The sequence below is a fragment of the Phoenix dactylifera genome, chromosome 6 (assembly GCF_051530095.1).
Source record: "Phoenix dactylifera cultivar Ajwa chromosome 6, Ajwa_hap1_PhDact_Kaust_v1.1, whole genome shotgun sequence".
In the NCBI taxonomy this organism is placed as follows: domain Eukaryota; kingdom Viridiplantae; phylum Streptophyta; class Magnoliopsida; order Arecales; family Arecaceae; genus Phoenix; species Phoenix dactylifera.
The window spans coordinates 26,078,837-26,098,080 of NC_143195.1; the positions used below are offsets into that span (position 1 = coordinate 26,078,837).

The following is a 19,244-nucleotide window of genomic DNA, read 5'->3' on the forward strand; positions in this document are numbered from 1 at the left end:
CTTTGGGCATTATGACTTCAAAGGATCATGCCCAAGTAGGGATGCATTTTGGAAGCACATGCAGTACCACAGTGGACCAATCATGCAAAGCCTTGTCAGTCTTATACACAATTCCTATTTGCAAGAGTATGCAGAGCTTGCACACTTCAAGAACCATCAAGATAGACCCTTGTCAGCTGCTCTCAAGACGGTTACGCGTTCAACGATTAAGTGGCTTGAGACTATAAGCTTTGTGTCATTTACAATGAAGAAGGTAATGGTCGCCATCCAATAAATTGTATGACATGGAGGACATTTGATCATCATTGCAATGGGATCATTATACAGTAGGAATGTAATTTTTTTTATTTTTTGCCCCACATTTTATTTGGATTTCACCTTTTAGTCTTTCCCTTCTGGTGCAGCCAACCTTCAAATTCATCATAATGTAACGAAAATCAGTTTAAAAGTCTACGTTGCATTCCCATGTTCGCTCCACTTTTATGTGGTTCACATTACCCCCTTCTGCATGCCATATATTTTATGCATTGAGGTTCTTATAAGTGCATGAAATGTATGACATTAAGTTTGGAAAAATCAACATCCACCATACAGCAATGTTTCAAATCTCAATATAAAGTCCTGTACCAGCACCTAGGGTCCAAGCAAGCCAGCAGAGTTTAGCCTAGTAAGCTGCTCGAGCTTAGCGCAGTCAAGCTAGTTATTATTCGAACTTCGCTGGAGATCAAGCGTAGCTTAAGAACAAATGCTCAAGCTCCATTAGGCATCAAGCCAAGTTTGAGCTCAAAACTAAGCTCGAATCAAGCTCGAATATAATGACCCTCCAACAATCTTGCAGAAAAATAGATCTCTTCCCCTCGCCCCTGGTTCCCACCAAAAAAAAAAACTAGATTGCAAAGGAATAGGTGAAAATGGGAGCCTTCTGGGGAAGAGTAAGCCAGAATTCAATTTCAGCATGGTTTCTGGCACTAGCAAAAGAAAGGTATACACATGTGGAGAGCTCCCATGCTGTCACATGAAGTAAGGAAAAGGAACTATGAACTATCTTGGAACACCAAACTTGAGGCTCTCATGGTGATGCAAGGGGAGAGAGGATCTCCATCAATGAGACAGGCACGATCGATAATGGTAGGATGGACATGATCAATGATGGTGTGGAAAGATAAACCCAACAGATGAGAAGAAAGAAGAGAGGCTAGGATAGGGGATGGCAGGGGAACATTATTCCATGACGGGGCGAGCCAGCAAGGGCTAGGTGAGAACAAGACATGCAGAGGAGGCGACAGGCCAAAATGAAGGAAAGGGATTTCTGTATTTAGGTTTAGAATTGGGTAAGAGGTTGACTTGTAAGTTAAATATATATTTATATATACAAGTGTGTGTTCATGAGCCCAACAAAGCCGAGCACCCACCTGCTTGAGCTTGGCTTGTTAAACAAGTGAGCCCAATATCATGTTTGGGCTCAGCCCATTAGGTTTTTTGAATGAGCCTGAGCAAGCTTCTTAACGAGTGAAGCCTGAGCTATTTAAGGACAACTCAATTCAATTGTAGCCCTACCGGTACCTTACCAATATGATAGCCCCGATGCCAACACATGGTGCAATTTTGAAGTCGGAATAGCATCCACACCATGTGTCCATATGGAGAGATACCAATCATTCATACAGTACCAAGTCAGTATGGTACACTCTGTACCACACAATATGAGTTGGTACTTAAAACTTTGCAGAAAAGTATGATGTCAAATATATGGTATATCTAAATTATTTGAACATGTTGTATACTTCCATGACATCTCTATCCATGAGCAAAAAGTTGTCATAAAGAGATTAGAGGGAAAATTCGAAAGTAATTGGACAAATATGTCTAGAAAAACAACATTGCACCTCCTTGTTCCAGTATTCCACTTGAACTATTAGTAATCTTAAATGAGAACAAAACAACATTTAACGGTAGAAAGATAAAAAATTCCAAATCAAACCATTAAGTAGTGAAATGATTCAAAGTGAAAGTTTATAGACAATCAAGGATTATACGGTCAAAAGATCCCCAATACCATAGAGCAATCTTAAAGTTATTTTGCTGCATACAAATGTCACTTAATAATGTTAGAAGCGAACTTGAGCATAGTTATTGAATGTTCATAACTACCTCTAGGTCTTATGTAGAAGAGATACTGCTGAATTAGTAATTACATCTAGGTGATATGTAGAAGGGATACTGGTCGAGTGTAAACAAATACATTGGGCTATTAGCCCCTATTAATATGTTTATTCCATTATTGCATTCAAGGATGACATGAAAGTCTATACCAGTACTTGCCATATGCCATATTTAGTGCCAATGTTGGACCAAACACATGGCACAACTACATGCCCAAACCCTGGCCAGCCAAGAAGGACTATTTGCCATTATGAAAAAAAAAACCACACATAGCATGCCCATACCAAGCTGGTGCAACACATGCTTGTAGCACCTAGAACCTTGATTGCATTTTACAACCGCTCCACAAGATACAAAAGGGCTGACATCCTAGCATCTTCTTAAACATCAAAAATTCTCCCATGGTGCGAGGTCATTTACTAAAGAGTTAATAATTATTTCCACTCCATGTGCTAATTGCTGAATGAGAATTGGAAACTAATTGTTGAATCATTAACATATACCAGGGTTTCATTACTTTAATTTTTCAGAATAATAAACATTGAGGATGCAAAGCAAGTTGGTTCAAATCAAGAAGTGTTGTGCGGTGCAGCTTAGTCAGCAAACTTACAATGTTGTTAAAGTTTCAGCATTTAGATTTGTGTTAGATTAGACGAGTATGAATCAACTAGGATCTCATCTAATCCATTTCCTTTTGATCTCTTAATACCACAAAACACCATAGGATTGTCCACAGAACATTACTGGCAAGTCTATTTGTCTACAGTTACCCATGCTGATGTTCCACTTTGTGTCAGAATGTTCAATCAGTTCATGTCAGGCCCCAAAAAATACATTTTGAAATACTAGATGCGTTATTTATAATCTGAATACTGATGCATGTTAAGCTATTTAAAGAGCAAAATGGTGGTATATAAGTAATAATTCCTTACAAAGTTACAATTGTTATGTAGGTTAAGATACTGACAAGACATCAATTGCATATTACAAGACACTTATAATGCGAACTCAGAAAGACTTGAAGGTGAGATGATGTAGTTACAAGGTCCAGAGCTTATGTGCCAGACTTGTTTCATGTTAGGATGAGTTTTTAAAAAAAGGTTTGATGAATCTATGTTGTAACACAGCCATGATGCTCCACATACAATCAAATCCTGTCCAGCATGACAGGAGACACTAATTGTAAAGATGAAAGTAAAGGAGTGCACTAATCAAATTGGAGTTGAACTCAATGAGATATATTATGAAATAAAACATTCTCTCTTTTCTTCCCCTCCCTCTCTTCCCACCTTTACCTCTCTGGATGCAGAAACTACACAGGCATAGGATGATCATCAAATTGATAAATTTCAGGTAAAGAAAGATAGGTAGAAGACTAACTGTTCTGAGCAGACAAATGATGAGAGGGAGAAGATGGTCTCGGAGAATGGAGCTTTCATCATCATCTAACTTAACCTGTGGACCAAGGAAGAACAGTCACTTGTTTGATAAGCAAAAAGGCATTGTATTGACGCAAAATCACTTCTAAAGTATGCTGCTATGATGTTCTCGACATAAATAAAATTCATATGACACAACATCAGAATTCAGAATTCAAAGCTAATTAAAAAAAAAATATGAACAAACATTGGAAAAGAAAAAGAAAAAAACTGAGAATTTAGTTACCAGAAAGTTAGTAAAGAATGGTGGAAAAGGAAAACAAGCAGGAAAACAATACAAAGCATGCATTGATAGATTGATGCCACTTCTCAAATAAGAAACTTGTAACAAAGTACATGAACTACTTGTTACAGAAATTTCAAAAGAGTAGTGCCATAAAGTCAGCAAGTTTAAGAACTAATTCAGATAACTAGGTAGTCTTGATTTCTAAAGCAACATATTCTTGCAGTTGCATGACTAGAAAATTCTGAAATCTAAAGATTGAGGTTTGATGATGGAAGTTTGGATGCAGAAAAATACTTAGAAGTGAGAAGGAAAGAAAAAACCCAAAATTTGAGAGTTTGACTCAAAGTAGAAATTTTCAGTCCATGATCCACAAATATGTGACCTCTCAAATCAATCAGTGTCATTATATATAATCATATGTTATAGTACTAAAAACCAGGCAAAAAATAGATTATAGAAAATTCTCTGGACAGTCAAGTCCGGGCAAGCAAGTCCTGGTTCAAATTTTTGAGGGAAAAAGAAGGCAAACCAACTCTCTATTGACACTTGATGTGAAAATGAAAGAACAAAATGCAAAATTAGTAGCTCATACAAGTACAGCACCAGATGCCATAAAAATTAAATAACATCAATGGTACAATGGAGTGTTGTAGTCATGCCGTTATATTGTACCTCACTTTGTTATGTATTAAATTATCATTAATTCTGCTTATATGACAAAACAGAGGATGCTAGATATAAGAACAACATGCTAAACAAGTCTTAAAAAATTAAATTATGCCACCAACTGTACTAGGGTCGGTTGAACCAATTCAAAGCCACATTAGAATGTTGAAAAGCAAAATTATTCAAAGATTTAAGGGAAAAAGGGTGTGACCAAGTTATTGATATCTCAAACATATGGTTCAGTTGCCTTTTACACACATTTTTTATTCCTGTGGTTATAACCAAGGTCCGCCGTACCGGTACCGGTCGGCGTACCGGTGGCCGGCCGGACCGGTACGGTACCGGTCCGGTACGTACCGGCCGGTACGCGGTGGTTTCAAAAACCACAGCGCGCGGTGCTGTGGTTCTAAAAAAAAAAAAAATCGTACTGGTGCGAATCCGGCCGGTTCGCACCGGTACGAGGCCAGTACCGGCCGGTACGGGCTCCGAACCGGCCGGTACGGGCCCGTACCGGCCGGTACGGGCCCGTACCGGCCGGTTCGGATAAAAAACCAGGAATACCGATTTTTTTGCCGTTCCGGTACCGGTCTAGGACCGGACCGGTACGTACCGGCCCGTACCGGCCGGTACGGGCCGGTACGGCATTCCATGGTTATAACCATTATAAGCAAAACTGCAAAAGAATAGTCAGCATGCCGACCACATCTAGAAAAAACCAGATTCATGCTTTTCTTTTAAACCATTAGAAGAAAAACTATTACAAGCATACCAAAAACAAATCATTGTTCCATATCATACAGCTCCGTTACATTATAAGTAAAACTAATCATTGTTCTGTATCATACATCTCCGTTGCATTACAACTAACAGTAGTTTCCAAATTAGGAAATTATTCAGTGCTAGGTTTCTGTTACAACAGATAGAAAAATTGAAAATAATCTTAGTCAATAAGGGTTAATGCATGTCTTGTATTCTCTTCAGTTTTGAACAAAGTATATAAATTTCAATACACAAATGTCATGGCCTCCATGATGACAACACATATTGAGAGAAGTATAAGAGCTCCTGTAGTTTAGCAAAAGAAAACTACTATAACTGGATAACTACTAGTTCAAAGAACAAAACTAAATGTTCACGATATAAGAATGAACATACTTCATCCTCCATCCCATTGGTGAGACTAGCAGCCTTTGTTTTCAACTTTGACAAAATCACCTTATCATTAATTTTGGCATCATTTATGGCTGCATGCAAGAATTCTGCTGAAAGAATGCTACAAGAATGAAGATTATCAAGTTAAACAACAAGTCTGACATCATACGATTGATAAATTTCAAACAACAACAACAGGCAGAGCTGACATGTTTAAGTAAGTGCACAACAAAAGCTATCCCTTGCTAATCTGTGAAAACTAAACATGATGAACAAAGACATAAATGTGTAAAATTGTAGACCACAAGCATAGCTCGAATCAAAATATGCCATACAAGCCCGAATCGGATGGTACAGGGCGTACTGTACCATACCAGTTTAGTATCGGTACTTAGTACAAATGGCGTACTGACACTCGGTACGCTAAAAAAAATTTCGTACTGTACCGTACCAATACTATACTAATGTGGTACCAGTACGGGGTCCGGTACCAAGATGGTGAACCTTGGCTCAAATCAACGGATGTCGAACAGGGCCAAACCACTTTGTTCAGCCCGTACCAAGCCGACCCAGTGGAAAACCGAGTCGGCTCGGCCTTTGGATTCGGTTCTGGCTCCGAATCGGTCGGAAAAGGTCCGAATCGAACGAGACCGGCCGAAAAAAGGTCCAAACTAGACCTTACGATGTAAACCGGTTGGAACCGTTCACAATCGGATGGTTCCATTCGAACTCGATGCGAACCAACTAGTTCACACCGAGTCGACCCGGTTCTGAACCAGGCCCCTCTCTTTCCCTTTGTCTGGTGTTAAAACGTTGTTGGGAAGGGGCCCAAGAAGGCCTTTCCAATAATATTGGTAAGTGGCAGAGAACTTTCTGCCTTTCTCCTTCCCACCGAGTCAAAAATTATACCAATTCAGCACTTTAGAAGAAACACCCAAGCCTAAATAAGGTGTGCTTCCTCTTTTCTATCTCATTTTCTTATTTTTTGGGAGGCCTAAAAAAATAGCTCAAAAATTACAAAATAAGCAAAGATTATGCCAAAATTTTCGATTTGGACTTGATTTCATGTTGTAAATCTACGGACGATCTACACAATAAAATAAATATTTTTAATTTTGGATTATATATAATTTTTAAAAATTAAAAGAGTTTTCTACATGAATATCCTTCTAAAAATTCAAATTTGTGTGAATACCCTCTTAAATTTATTTATTTCTGTACCCTCATAGAACCCTGTTTTTGCACAAATGCCCCTAATATAACGATTCTTCTAACATCGTGAATAAAAACCATATTTATTTCATTTAGATATAAAATAGAATTTTGAAATTACTTTTTGTCCTTCATCACAATCGCCTTATAAATGTTTCTTTTTGCCCATCTACCCATTAAGGATATTTTAGTCATGTTAATTTGAAACTGTTAATTTGTTAACGACGTTAGATGGTGTGGGTACATATACAAAAACAAGGATAAAAAAGGGGTAGAATAGCAAAACAAGTATTTTACGAGGGTATACATGCAAATATCAATTTTGGAAGGATATTCATGCAAAATTCGATATTTAGGAGGGTATTCATGCAAAAAATCCAAATCTAAAATATATTAAAAATATATTTTAAAAAATAAAAATTAAAAAAAACCGATCTAATCTATAGTGCTTACATTGATAATGAGGATGATCCTATGATCGGATGGCCTGTGGACCAGCAACACAAGCCAAATCTTGATGAGCGAGGATCGCCTCCACGACCAACCAGATTTGTAGCCGATGAGGCTAGGATCGATGCAGGAGAATGAGCAGGAGCATGCATTGTATTATTTTATATATGTTGATAATCTTTAAATGTATATAATTCACTGTATTATTTTATCATTTTCACCAATACTTGATTTGAGGATATTTCATGTTGCTCCATATATCATGCAACATCTCACTAATCATTTTATGCTTTATATCATTTTAAAACAATAAGATGCATCATTTAGATTAAATTGGAATCATAGAAATATCAAAAAAAGAAATAGACTTAAAACTATTGAAAAAATTCAAAAAAAGTGATTACCAATTAAATCAACTTGAAATACTCCACAAAAAAGGGCATACCTTACTGACGCCCTACCGTACCATTCGCTGACCGCTATCATTTCGGCGGACCTTGGCTCAAATAGTTAATTCTAAAAGTATTTAAAAATTTTATCTCAGTGTCGGATACTGCAATGATACATTAATAGTTTGGGATGATACAGTCAGTATGATACAGTACGCACCCTTTACCAAGACAGCTTGTGACCCCTTTTTCTCACTTTTTATCATAGTACCACCTAAAACCTCATGATATGGGTCGATAAAGTACAATACGCACCCCGGTTTAGGGGCGGTACCATGCAAATATTGTACGGTTCCGCTCGATTCAAGTCAAATTGGGTCTATACAGGGCTTATACCAAACCAAATAGTATTTTCATATCGGTTCCAACCCAGTATGGGTCGATAAGCCCCGAAACAGGCAAGTCGGGTAGTACAGCAAACATTGCTCCTACCTATTATCAATAATTTCAAGAATGTTGTTGATAAATCTAGAATCTAGAAAATTTAAGGGCATCTTAACATCTCCTTTGTATAGCTACATCATGACTTTCTTATTCTTCTTTTTTTGGGTAAACCAAGATCTCTGACATGTTCAAGATGTTGAACGAGAAGTATTAACCATTCACCAACCCTATATGGATTTAGATAACCAAAAATAAGCAGCTAATGTAAGAGGCATTCCCATTAAAATAATATGAACTATCCTATACATTGATGCAATATGCTTTGGCATTAGATACAATTCATAGTCCCCCACAATATGTAGAGTAAAAACTTAAGACTCATTTGGTTTGCAGGAAGAGAAGTGTGGAAAGTGTGGTCAACAGAAAAATGACAAAATGGCTTATGTTTGGTTAGAGGTTTCAAAGGAGAGAGATGGAAAAGTTGCCTTCCCATAAAAAAAAGTTTTCCTCCTCCCATAGGAAATAAAGACCCACATGGGACATGGAAAACCCACTTTCCCATGAGCTAGGAATCAAGGTAAAATTCTTTTTTCCCAAAAATGCCTAAAATCCTAGTGGCTTTTGTCCTTTTTTTCTCTTTGTAATCAATCTATTAAGGGCAAAAGTGCATCCCATGTCTTTCTTGGTCGGACCAACCCAACCGGCGATTTCCGACAAGTCTCTCTTTTTTTTGAGGGAGCAAAGGTATTTTATACTGCTTTTTCAGAAAAGTAGATGCTCAACCAAACATAAGTCATTCCAGAAAGTGTGCTTCCTATGCCATTTTCCCATGGTCAACCAAACATATCAAAACCACTTTTCAAGGTATAATATATCCAGGAATCAGCTTTCTAGAAAACACATTCTCATGAGGTAAAATTCTTGTGAACCAAACGAGTCTTTAGCGAGAAAATTCAGTTCCAATAGGTTCATTGAAGCCAGATTCTGAAGGCAAAGATGAATTGTGAAGGCTATCAGCAATACCTTAACTCCTATATTTTTTTTGTTGATTGATGGATCTTGCAAAGTACCAGACTATTCTTTTTTTTTTGCTTATTATTTTTGTTTGCAGCTGAAGGAGAAATTAGATTACTCAAAGAGTAATAAAGACAACATTGGGTGATAATAATACATCAAGTTTTCAAAAGAAACAGTAACTTTTAACACTAGGTGATGCATACAGTTACTGGGGTTTACCTAAACTTCACATGCCACACGCTCACACATAATGCTGACTTTAAATCAGTTAACGCATCATCATACACTAGTCAATTCCATGGAAAATAACTGTAATGTTGGACAAAACTACTACTTTGCAAGTACCAACTGGTTTTTGAATTTTTTATGCTTATAAAATTATAATTCAAAATATGTGACACAGGTAAAATCGCATATACATGTCCACTTCAATGAATAAATGACTTAATGATGGAATAATCAGGAAAAAGAAAAATCAGTAATTGTAGATGAAAACTATGTTATTTAAACTCAATAAAACAAACAATGCATAAAATGTCCTTCAACTCATTCCAGCTATTGGAAAATGCTATAATACTGCCATGAATAGTCCCAAAGCTAGATGAGAAAGGTGGATGGTTGAAGTCTGGTATCGATTTCTCGTAAAAATACGTGAATAACTATGAAATGTATCTAAACATGGATTTAAAAACCACTGGAACAATAAGGTAACGAGACAATACCATTGGTACCAGGACATTCCAATGCAAAATTGGCGCTAGTACAAGTGTCGAAACACCAAAACAATCTGTATTGGTGCATACTGGGGCATACTGATGCGCGCCAGAGATGCACCTACCATACATGTTAGTACCAGACTACCAGTGGTATTTCATTTTTCTATATTTTCAAATTCACTTTCGGTACGTACAGTTGGTACCATACGGTTCTGAAGGAAAAATGGGACAGTTCAATATCAGTATTTAAAACATTGGATCCAACTTTGATGCAAAAGAGGATAAATAAAGCCATAGTTGGGAGAAGACTAGACAGCTGTTGTTATGGCTATAGAAAATGCCATGTTTAAGGATGATATCCATGCCCATAAACTAATAGTATTTACGTAGATAATTTGTTAGACTTATCCTTCTTATAAAAAAAAATTTATATTAAATGTTTTAAAAAATAGCTTTTATTTGTGTGCTTGCACATGCCCTAGATATGTCATTTTTTCAAAAAAAAAAGGTTAAAATTTGTTGAACTTTACTAATAATAATACATAAAAAACATAACTAAAGTAACATTGAACAATAAACACCAAGCATCATTATTTTCATTTATTTGGAAAAAAAGAGAATCCTCAGGATTAAGAAATTTTTCCAATAGAAAACCATTATTTTATAATTACATTAAAGCATTTTGACCCATGCCCATCAAATACTTTGTAATGGCTAGCATGGTTGAACCTCATCGGATTTTTGTTGGTTGAATTCAAGGATGGTGGAATTGTCCCGAACTGCCCGGTTCAGGCTGTACCAAGCCATACCGGCAGCGAACCGGGATGGTTCTAACAAGCAAAACAAGAAACCGACGATGGAGGGGGAGAGAAGGAAAGGTTGGAAAAGAGAGAGGGGGAGCAAGGAAGAGGGAGAGGAAGGAAGAGGGAGGGAGGGTGGTGGAGGGCTGCAAAGCCGCATAGAGGGGAGAACCCCTCCGAGACCCCTTTTATTTTTGAAGTTTTTAAGTGAAGTTCGCAAAACCCTTGCCGACTTCACTAAAAAACTTCAAAAATAAAAAAAGACCCCCTCTAGGACCCCTGTTTCGAACAAAATAGAAAAACTGGAGGTAGAGCCCCTCCTTCACCCCTTAATGCGGATCCCCGGCCCTCCACCGGCCTCCACCGAATGTCCGCCACCCTCCTTTCTCCCTCCCTTCCTCCCTCCCCCCTCTCTCTTCGTCTCCCATTCTCCCTCTCCCCCACCCTCTCTGTCGTGACAGGATGCACTCTGCCGGCCCCCGCCGGTCTTCTCCTTCTCTCTCTCCCTCCCTTCCTCCCTCTCCTTCCCTCCCCCCTCTTTTTCACTCTTTTCCTCTCTCCCATTCTCCCTCTCCTCTACCCTCTCAATTGTGTCGGTACGGGCTTGGCACGGGAGCGCACCAAACCATGCCGCTGAGCAACCGATCCGAGCCCCATTACCGGCACAACAATCCTTGGTTGAAATGTGATCTTCTACAGTTAAAACCTTAAATACGTAAAAGTTCATCATGTTAATGTAATACAGCGATGTTCAAAAGGGTGGTACCATCCACACCATACCGTTTTGATAGAAAAATGATACCAATAAGGGTGTGGGACGAAGGTTCAAAAGAAAAGCATTATATACCGATCTGTACCAATTACGTACTGTCAACCCGCACTAACCATGCCAATTATGTTCTGATTGGTTTTTATTCTTGGTGATATTGACTATCTTGGTTCATCCCAGCCATGAAGATACCATACCATTCTAAAACAAAACTGATATAGGGCTCGATATTGGTATTTAAACCCTTGGAGTTATTAGATTTAGTTTAAGTTAGACCATAACATAATTTGTTAAGCATGTAAACTTTATCTTCATCAACATAAGCATTACAAGGATCCCTATGGTATGATCACTACTGCACTATTTATCAACTGGTAAAATCTCTGTCACATAGATAAGAAACCTCTAAGATAATATAACAACTATTTTTAGGCATTTCAGATATTGCTAGTCATTCTTCATGATAAGTACAATCAAAATTTTAGCTCATATTATACCAGTAAGATTGTAACAGCTTTCTGTCTGTCTCTTCATGTTTTTAGATAAGCACGTATGTATATCATGTCTTGTTAGTTAACATGAAGCTAATCTTGACAGTATCAAGTTAACAATTGCCGTTATTGTATGGTATGCTGAATCGGCCCGTACTAGCCGGTTCAGCACATACCATATCGGTCCGGGCCTTGACTGGTGCAGTTCAACTGTAGAAAACGGTACATAGCCTGCACCGACATAACCCAGCCGGAACCGAAAAAGAAGAAAAGGAGAGAACGAGCGGGGGAGGAAGGTAGAAGGAGAGGCCTCCGCCGCCGCCATCGGAGGGCCTCCAAGGGGCGGCGGAGCCCATTTTAATTTGAAAATTTTTAAGTGAAGCTAGCAAGCGAGTCACCGACTTCACTTAAAAAATCCCAAATTTTTTTCTGTGATTGTGTCTCCTGTTTCGGAACGCGGCCGCAGCCTCAACCTCCGTCGCCCCCCCTGCCGCGGCCTCTGCTAACAGAGGAGGCCTCTCCTTCTTCCTCCCTCCCCCCTCGCTCTTTCTTTCACGTCGTCTTCTCTAGCTCCGGCTCTCGGTACGGGCCCCGGTACCGAAACGGTACCGAGAACGATGAATCGGTCCGGTAGGCCATCGGTACGCTTACCGGTACCGATTCGGAATATCTTGCGTTATACAATGAGAAAAGAACCAGAATAACAACACCAAATGAGTTAGACAACCACAATTCTAAATAAGACAACAGTCAACATGAGTTTGTCCTTCAAGAAAAATACACAAAACTACCCACTAACATCGAGTGCTAGTTCTCATCAAGAGATATGAGCAATCATGAGAACGAACATTGACCTCAAGGACAAAAGCATATAATTAACAAGCCACTGAAAAAGCTGTACCTGTTTATTGAATCTAAGGATGTTGCTAGTTGGTCGCGTAGATGACGAAAACAATGAAGACCGGCTAGCTCATCAGTGTCCTATTTATATAAAAAGGAAAGCATGAGTAGTACAGGATCAAATTTCACAAAATTCAAACCAATATAAATTCTGCAAAAGAAAAAAAATTATTATACAACCAAAAACTTATTGTTGATCAGAAAATTCAAAGAAAAAGTTAAAGAATACTGGAAGTCAATATTTCAATATAACAAGCATTACTCAAAATAGCTAGAGGCATTTGCACAAACTCCTTACGAGTAAACTAAAAATTAATAACTATGTTCCAGTGAATGAACTGGCCCCTACCATGAGCATTTTATTTGGATAAAGATTTTCATCAAGTTGATATCAAACTCAAAAATGCATATCGTCCACTAACTGCGATGAATGGAAGTGCAGATTGGGTAGCGAACACTCTGATTTACCATCTTTCCACATTATAATTCATTTTCTTTTTATATACCTATATTTACTAGTTAAGAGACCGTAGATATGATCACATCATATGAGAGTAGGTATGACCATGTGGTATAACCTAAGCAACACAAAACAAGGATATTCCTGACCAATAAAGAACATATATCTAATCAGGCAGAAAAGTACCAGCAAATGCTGCAAGTCATCTGTGACATCTAGAGCACCAGCACAATCTGCAGCTGCAACAAGCTGCATGAGGTCAACTGCATTAGCTCAGACTGTCAAAGTTACTAAGAATTATTATAAAGGTAGTAAGTATAATAAACCAAAAACAAATAGAGTTCAAATTGCCAAGCAATAACTAAACTTGCAGGATTAGTTATTATAATAGGAAAAGATTACAATAAATATTCAATGTTAACAAGCACCCTATTTTAACCAACATGAAGAGCAAAAGATGTGATGCCGATAGGTCTACCCAAGCTTGATGTGCACCATCATTGAAAAGGATTGTTTGCCTCTTTCATAAAAATAATAAAGTTTCATGGTTCAAATCAAGAGGCATACAAACCATCACAAGATGAAGTATGTCAAAAAAAAGTACCAAATTATTTAACATGTCTCTGATAATAAACAAGGGACATGTCCAATATAATATCTGATTCAAATTAATAACCATTAATCTCCTATATCACGCGCCTTCTGTTAGTGCTGTTAAATTTTGTGATGCTTTATACTTTACCGTACCTCTATGCTTGCTCCCTCAATGTAATCAAATAGCAATCTTTTAAACTTCCTACCTATAGAAATGTTCTCATATGTGCGATAGTTGGAACTCCCTTGACATTCTTGTTTTCTACTGTAACACCCCTACATATCGTTCTCATGATAAAGATCGTCCCAGGATTTATCCCCTGACATCTAAGAGCGCACAAAACCACATCTTCCTAGCATAATTACAGTTATAATTTGCATCTAAGATGTGGAAACCACATTTTCCACCATAGATGAGGGGAAACATGTCTCCTACTTGATGACGGATTTCCCAGTAAACCTAACTAAGAAATGAGTGGGAAGCACATTTTGAGTAACACGGAATTCGCATTCTCAAAATAACCAATATGGTATCCCACTTAGATAAGAAAGAAAAAAAATACCAAGCTCTCTTTTTTCTCTCTTCCCCGCATGCCTTAAGCCGACCACCTGCAGGAAATTTAAAAAAAGAAAAAAAATACTCAGTTTACATATTCTCTTTATATGAGTTTTCTTTCCATATTCCTTCTTTATTTAGAGGTTTTATAAATCTAAAATTGTTTTTACTTAAAAACAATCTACTCTGACAAATATATGTGAAGCCCTAACATGGACCCAACACCTAAAAAAAAAGGTATGTGCTAGGCCAACGAAAAAAGAAAAAAATTCACCCCATCAATCTATTAAAAAAAAAAGAATACTAAGATAATGAACATGGGTTTTAATGTTTTCTTATACTTTGTTAGATATTTTTTTAGTATCTATTTTTCTCAAAAATATTTTTTGTCTTATATATGAATAATTCTAATAATTTTATATAAACATTTCTCATTTCCAAATTGTACATTTTTTTGTCAATAGTTTCCTGCTCTCATTTTTCCTACCATTTCTCGTACTTATTTCACTACTTGGCAACTTTCACCTCTTTTATCTTTCATAATTATATCAAAAATTTATTTCGATCAATCTTTGCAACACTAGGACCTTCATCCCATCTGCCAAATATGAATATTTGATGACAACAAGTTATACAAGTGATAGAAATAAACTCCCCAAGAAATTTCATTTTAGCCACCTCTTCGCACATTCACATCCACTCATTGCATAAGACCTCCACCCAATCTCAACACCTGTTCCTCCGTGCCTTCACATTTAGGCCCATCGAACTCAAGCCTCGGTGTATTTTTGCTCTCACCATTCCCACCGCTCTCTTTGACCCGACGTAAATTTCAAGTGATGTGACAGTAGGATACGGGATTTACTGCTATCCCAGCAGGTAAAAGTATTGTGCTGGTCACTAAGATTCCTCAAGGACACCAAATGAATTGCAAACAAATTATCCCCTTCCAAAATAAGAGTATCAACTAGTAAAAACAAAAGTTACAAAAAAGAATCAATGTTTAAAAGAAGAATGTTTTGTTGTTGAATAACAATATGGTTGTCATGGTTTGTATACCTTATTGTATCAAATTCAATGAAGGCTTTAAATATCAATTTCATTGCTTCCTAACAAGGATTTAAGTGCCCTTCCTTACCAAACCAAACCTACAATACACATTGTGTTAATAGGTTATTGAAATGGTACAATGGTGCACACCTCTATTCAAGGTCTGCTGAACCGACCTGTACCGGTCGGTTCAGCCCGTACCGGACCGGTGCCGACTGGCACCGGTCCGGTACCGGGGTATAAAACGGTTCCGACCCAAACTGGGTCGGAATCGATTGGTTCTGTACCTGGACCGGTGCGAACCGGCCCGGTACAAGCCGGTACCGGTGCGAACCGGCCCGGTTCGCACCGGTCCAAGCCACACTTTCCCCGCGCGGGGGTGCGCGGGGAAGAGCGCCCGCGCGCGGGGCAGCGCGCCCCACGCGCGGGGAAGAGCGCCCACGCGGCTGGAGCCCGCGTGGGCCTCTTAATGCCACAGAGTGGCATTTAAAGCCACTCTGTGGCATTTGTTTTTTTTTTTTTTGAAAAACGCGCGCGGACGCGCGAGCGGAGAACGCGCGGACGCGCGAGCGGAGAACGCGCGCCCGCGCGCGATTCCCCGCGTAGGAATCGCGCCCGCGCGCGATTCCCTGCGGGGCACCGTGCCCACGCGGGCTGGCAGCCCGCGTGGGGGCATTAAATGCCACAGAGTGGCATTAAATGCCACTCTGTGGCATTTGACGCGTCCGCGGACGCGCGCGGACGCGTTTTTTTTTAATTGGGAAACGCGCGCGAGCGGAGCGCGCGCCCGCGCGCGTTTCCCCACGTAGGAAACGCACCCGTGCGCGATTCCCAGCAGGGAATCGCGCCCGAGCGCGGTTCCCCGCGCGGGGCACCGTGCCCACGCGGGCTGGCAGCCCGCGTGGGGGCATTAAATGCCACAGAGTGGCATTAAATGCCACTCTGTGGCATTTGAAGCGTCCGCGCGCGTCCCAGACGCGCGCGGACGCGTTTTGTTGTTTTTTTTTAATTTCCGCGCGCGCGGACGGTTCGGTACCGGCTTGGAGCCGGTACCGAACCGGAACCGTACCGGTGCCGGTGCTCACCGGTACGCCGGTACAATCGGTTCTGCGAACCTTGCCTCTATTTCATATGCCGGCCCACATAAATGCTAATCAACTCGTGTCAATGTGCATTGTTCCAATACATATGAATATGGATAAAACATGCCGTACAAGCTTGTACCCTACTTCTCCCATGAAATCAATAGACAACCATCCTAAACAATCTACCAATAAGTGGTCTAAAACACTTAAACGTTCATTCCCTTTCTCTCCCTATCTTTTAAGAATATAAAGGGCCAATCTACAGACTGATAACTATAATGATAAAACGACATCACTTTATATCAAAATAGAGTTTGTAAATCATAGTAATCAGCAGTGTATAAGCTTAAGATTGATCATGATAATGATAAAACACCATCACTTTGCATCAAAACAAAAGTAAGAAGTCTTAGTATTCCATGGTACATAAGTTTCACATATTACTACCATTGTACAAATTTCACATCTATATGATAATAATTGTTTTGTTGATGTGTTAACATAAGCAGGCATCCTCATTTACATTTTTATCAAGAATTGTAAACTTATTCATGTTATTTATGTTAGTAATACTAATTCAACATCTATTTATATGACAAAATACCACAGGTTCAGCAATCAATACCAATATCCATGACCCAAAACTACTATAAAATAGTGATGGACTATAGTTTTGCCTTTATATGTCAACACCAGTGCAAACACAATAAAAATTGGCCCATGTAGCATATCTTCAGTGCATCTCTGCATATCATTTGCAGTCTTCTTGCATTGTCATGCTTCAGTTCCAAAATGTGCCAAGTATCAGCAAAATGCAGGACAAGAATCAGCAAAATGTGCATGATATGACAGCCCTTAAACAGCCTCAGGCATGACACTTGATGCTTCACTCCTTGCTTTTGAAACTAGCAATGTCTATACATGCAAATGATTATTTGGAAAATTATGAAAGGTTAATAGATATTAAACAACGCAAAGCAGCCAATATAGATGCATCCTGTAATCAGATTAGGTTTCGATTTTCTTCATTTATCTTTTATGAATTTCAATTTTAGTTAGATTGATCCTAGGAGTTAGGTCATTTTTACCATTACCATACATACTAATTGAACGAGAGTTAATCATTAGAATTTATTTTCTAAAGGAATCTTGATAGTCTTCTCCTTGTGGCTCCAAAGTACTCTAATTGTTTTCTATATGAAGTCTTGGACTAAGTTTAACTAGGAGAGGCTTGAAACTGCCCCATATGTGTAAATAAGTCCACGATGATGATTGTACTACTTGTTTCTCTCTTCTTGTATTTCCTTTTAGGGCCTGAAACTTATCCTGTATTTTCTATACAGTCATCTCAAGATTGCAGACCCCTTAGATAAATCTATTACCACCACATAGAAGGCCCAAGTATTAGATACATAGAACTCTAAGACCCACTACCTACAAACTTTATAAGCCATTTTTAATGAACATTCTAATCATTTTCTGTTCTACTTACACATTGATGTTATAAATGCTCTAAAATGTACTTTAACAATTTTGGTTTAATATCCAACAATTTGATCACCTCCACTCTTATCGCTGCCAACTACACCTTCTGAATCTCTTGTAAGACTTATAAGTTTATTTAACATTATTTTCAATGATCCTTCAGCAAAAAGAACTACAGTTGGATATTTTACTGATATGATGTCTAAGACACACTACCTATAAACTTTATAAGGCATTTTTAATGAACATTGTAAATTTGTAATCATTTTTGGCTCCACTACACATTCATGTTATAAATGCTCTAAAATATACTTTAATAATTTTGGTTTAATATCCAACAATTTGATCACCTCCACTCATATCTGTGCCAACTACAGCTTCTGAATCTCTTGAAAGATTTAAAGGTCTATTCAACATTATTTTAAATGACCCTTCAGCAAAAGAAACTAAAGTTGGATATTTTACTGATATGATGTGCCCGACAACTTCCCAGATGAAGCTGCCTTTTGACACTATTTTAGAGAACTAGACAAAGAAGTTCCTCAATTAGCATCAATTCCTCATCCTTGTTTAGTTTTAAGCTTTGCAACTATCAAGTATTACCAAGCTTTAGTGTTACTTCTAGGGCATAAGCTACCCCCCAAGTATTATGTCCCTCACCCCCCCCCCAAAAAAAAAAAAAAAAACAAAAACAAAAAAGGCAGAAAAAAAAAGCCTATTTTCCAACCACACTAATTTAAGTCATGAGATCAATGGTCAAATACCATTTATCTTAAGAACAACATACACTATAAAACCAATACCCTGACTATTCTAAAGCACCAGTGAAAAGGATCAATTAAACTTGGTTTTTCAAGCATATAAAAGATATCCAGTTTGTCTCTAAGTCTCTCGACTCCACATCTTTGGTATATATTGATGCCATGACCATCGAGCCTTGTCCCAACTATTTGTAGTAGGCTTTATGAATAACCAATAGCCAATTATTCTTATTTAGGCTACCTTTGATTTTGTTGCAAGATTATCAATCTCCTTTCTCACAACTTCCATCAGCGTTAACGTAGGTCTTGCCCTCCTCTTTTTAAATCTTTCAGTAATAATAGTATCTCTATAGGAGAACCTCTTTAGGTTTTACTAGACATGCTTATGCCATCTAAAAATTGATTATCCATCACTTTGC

General features: G+C 38.4%; 1 protein-coding gene across 4 annotated transcripts in view; it reads right to left on the minus strand.

The window, feature by feature from the left end:
- The window catches only part of VPS54, a 43,350-nt gene that overhangs the window by 22,121 nt on the left and 1,985 nt on the right, over positions 1-19,244 (minus strand). For all 4 annotated transcript variants that reach the window (XM_039126766.3, XM_039126765.3, XM_039126763.3 and 1 more), the window contains exons 2-5: positions 13,481-13,543; positions 12,836-12,915; positions 5,650-5,767; positions 3,544-3,618 (exon numbers count right to left, since the gene is read on the minus strand). In XM_039126766.3, the coding sequence (XP_038982694.3) occupies positions 3,544-3,618; positions 5,650-5,767; positions 12,836-12,915; positions 13,481-13,543 (336 nt within the window). The remainder of the gene's footprint in view (positions 1-3,543; positions 3,619-5,649; positions 5,768-12,835; positions 12,916-13,480; positions 13,544-19,244) is intronic.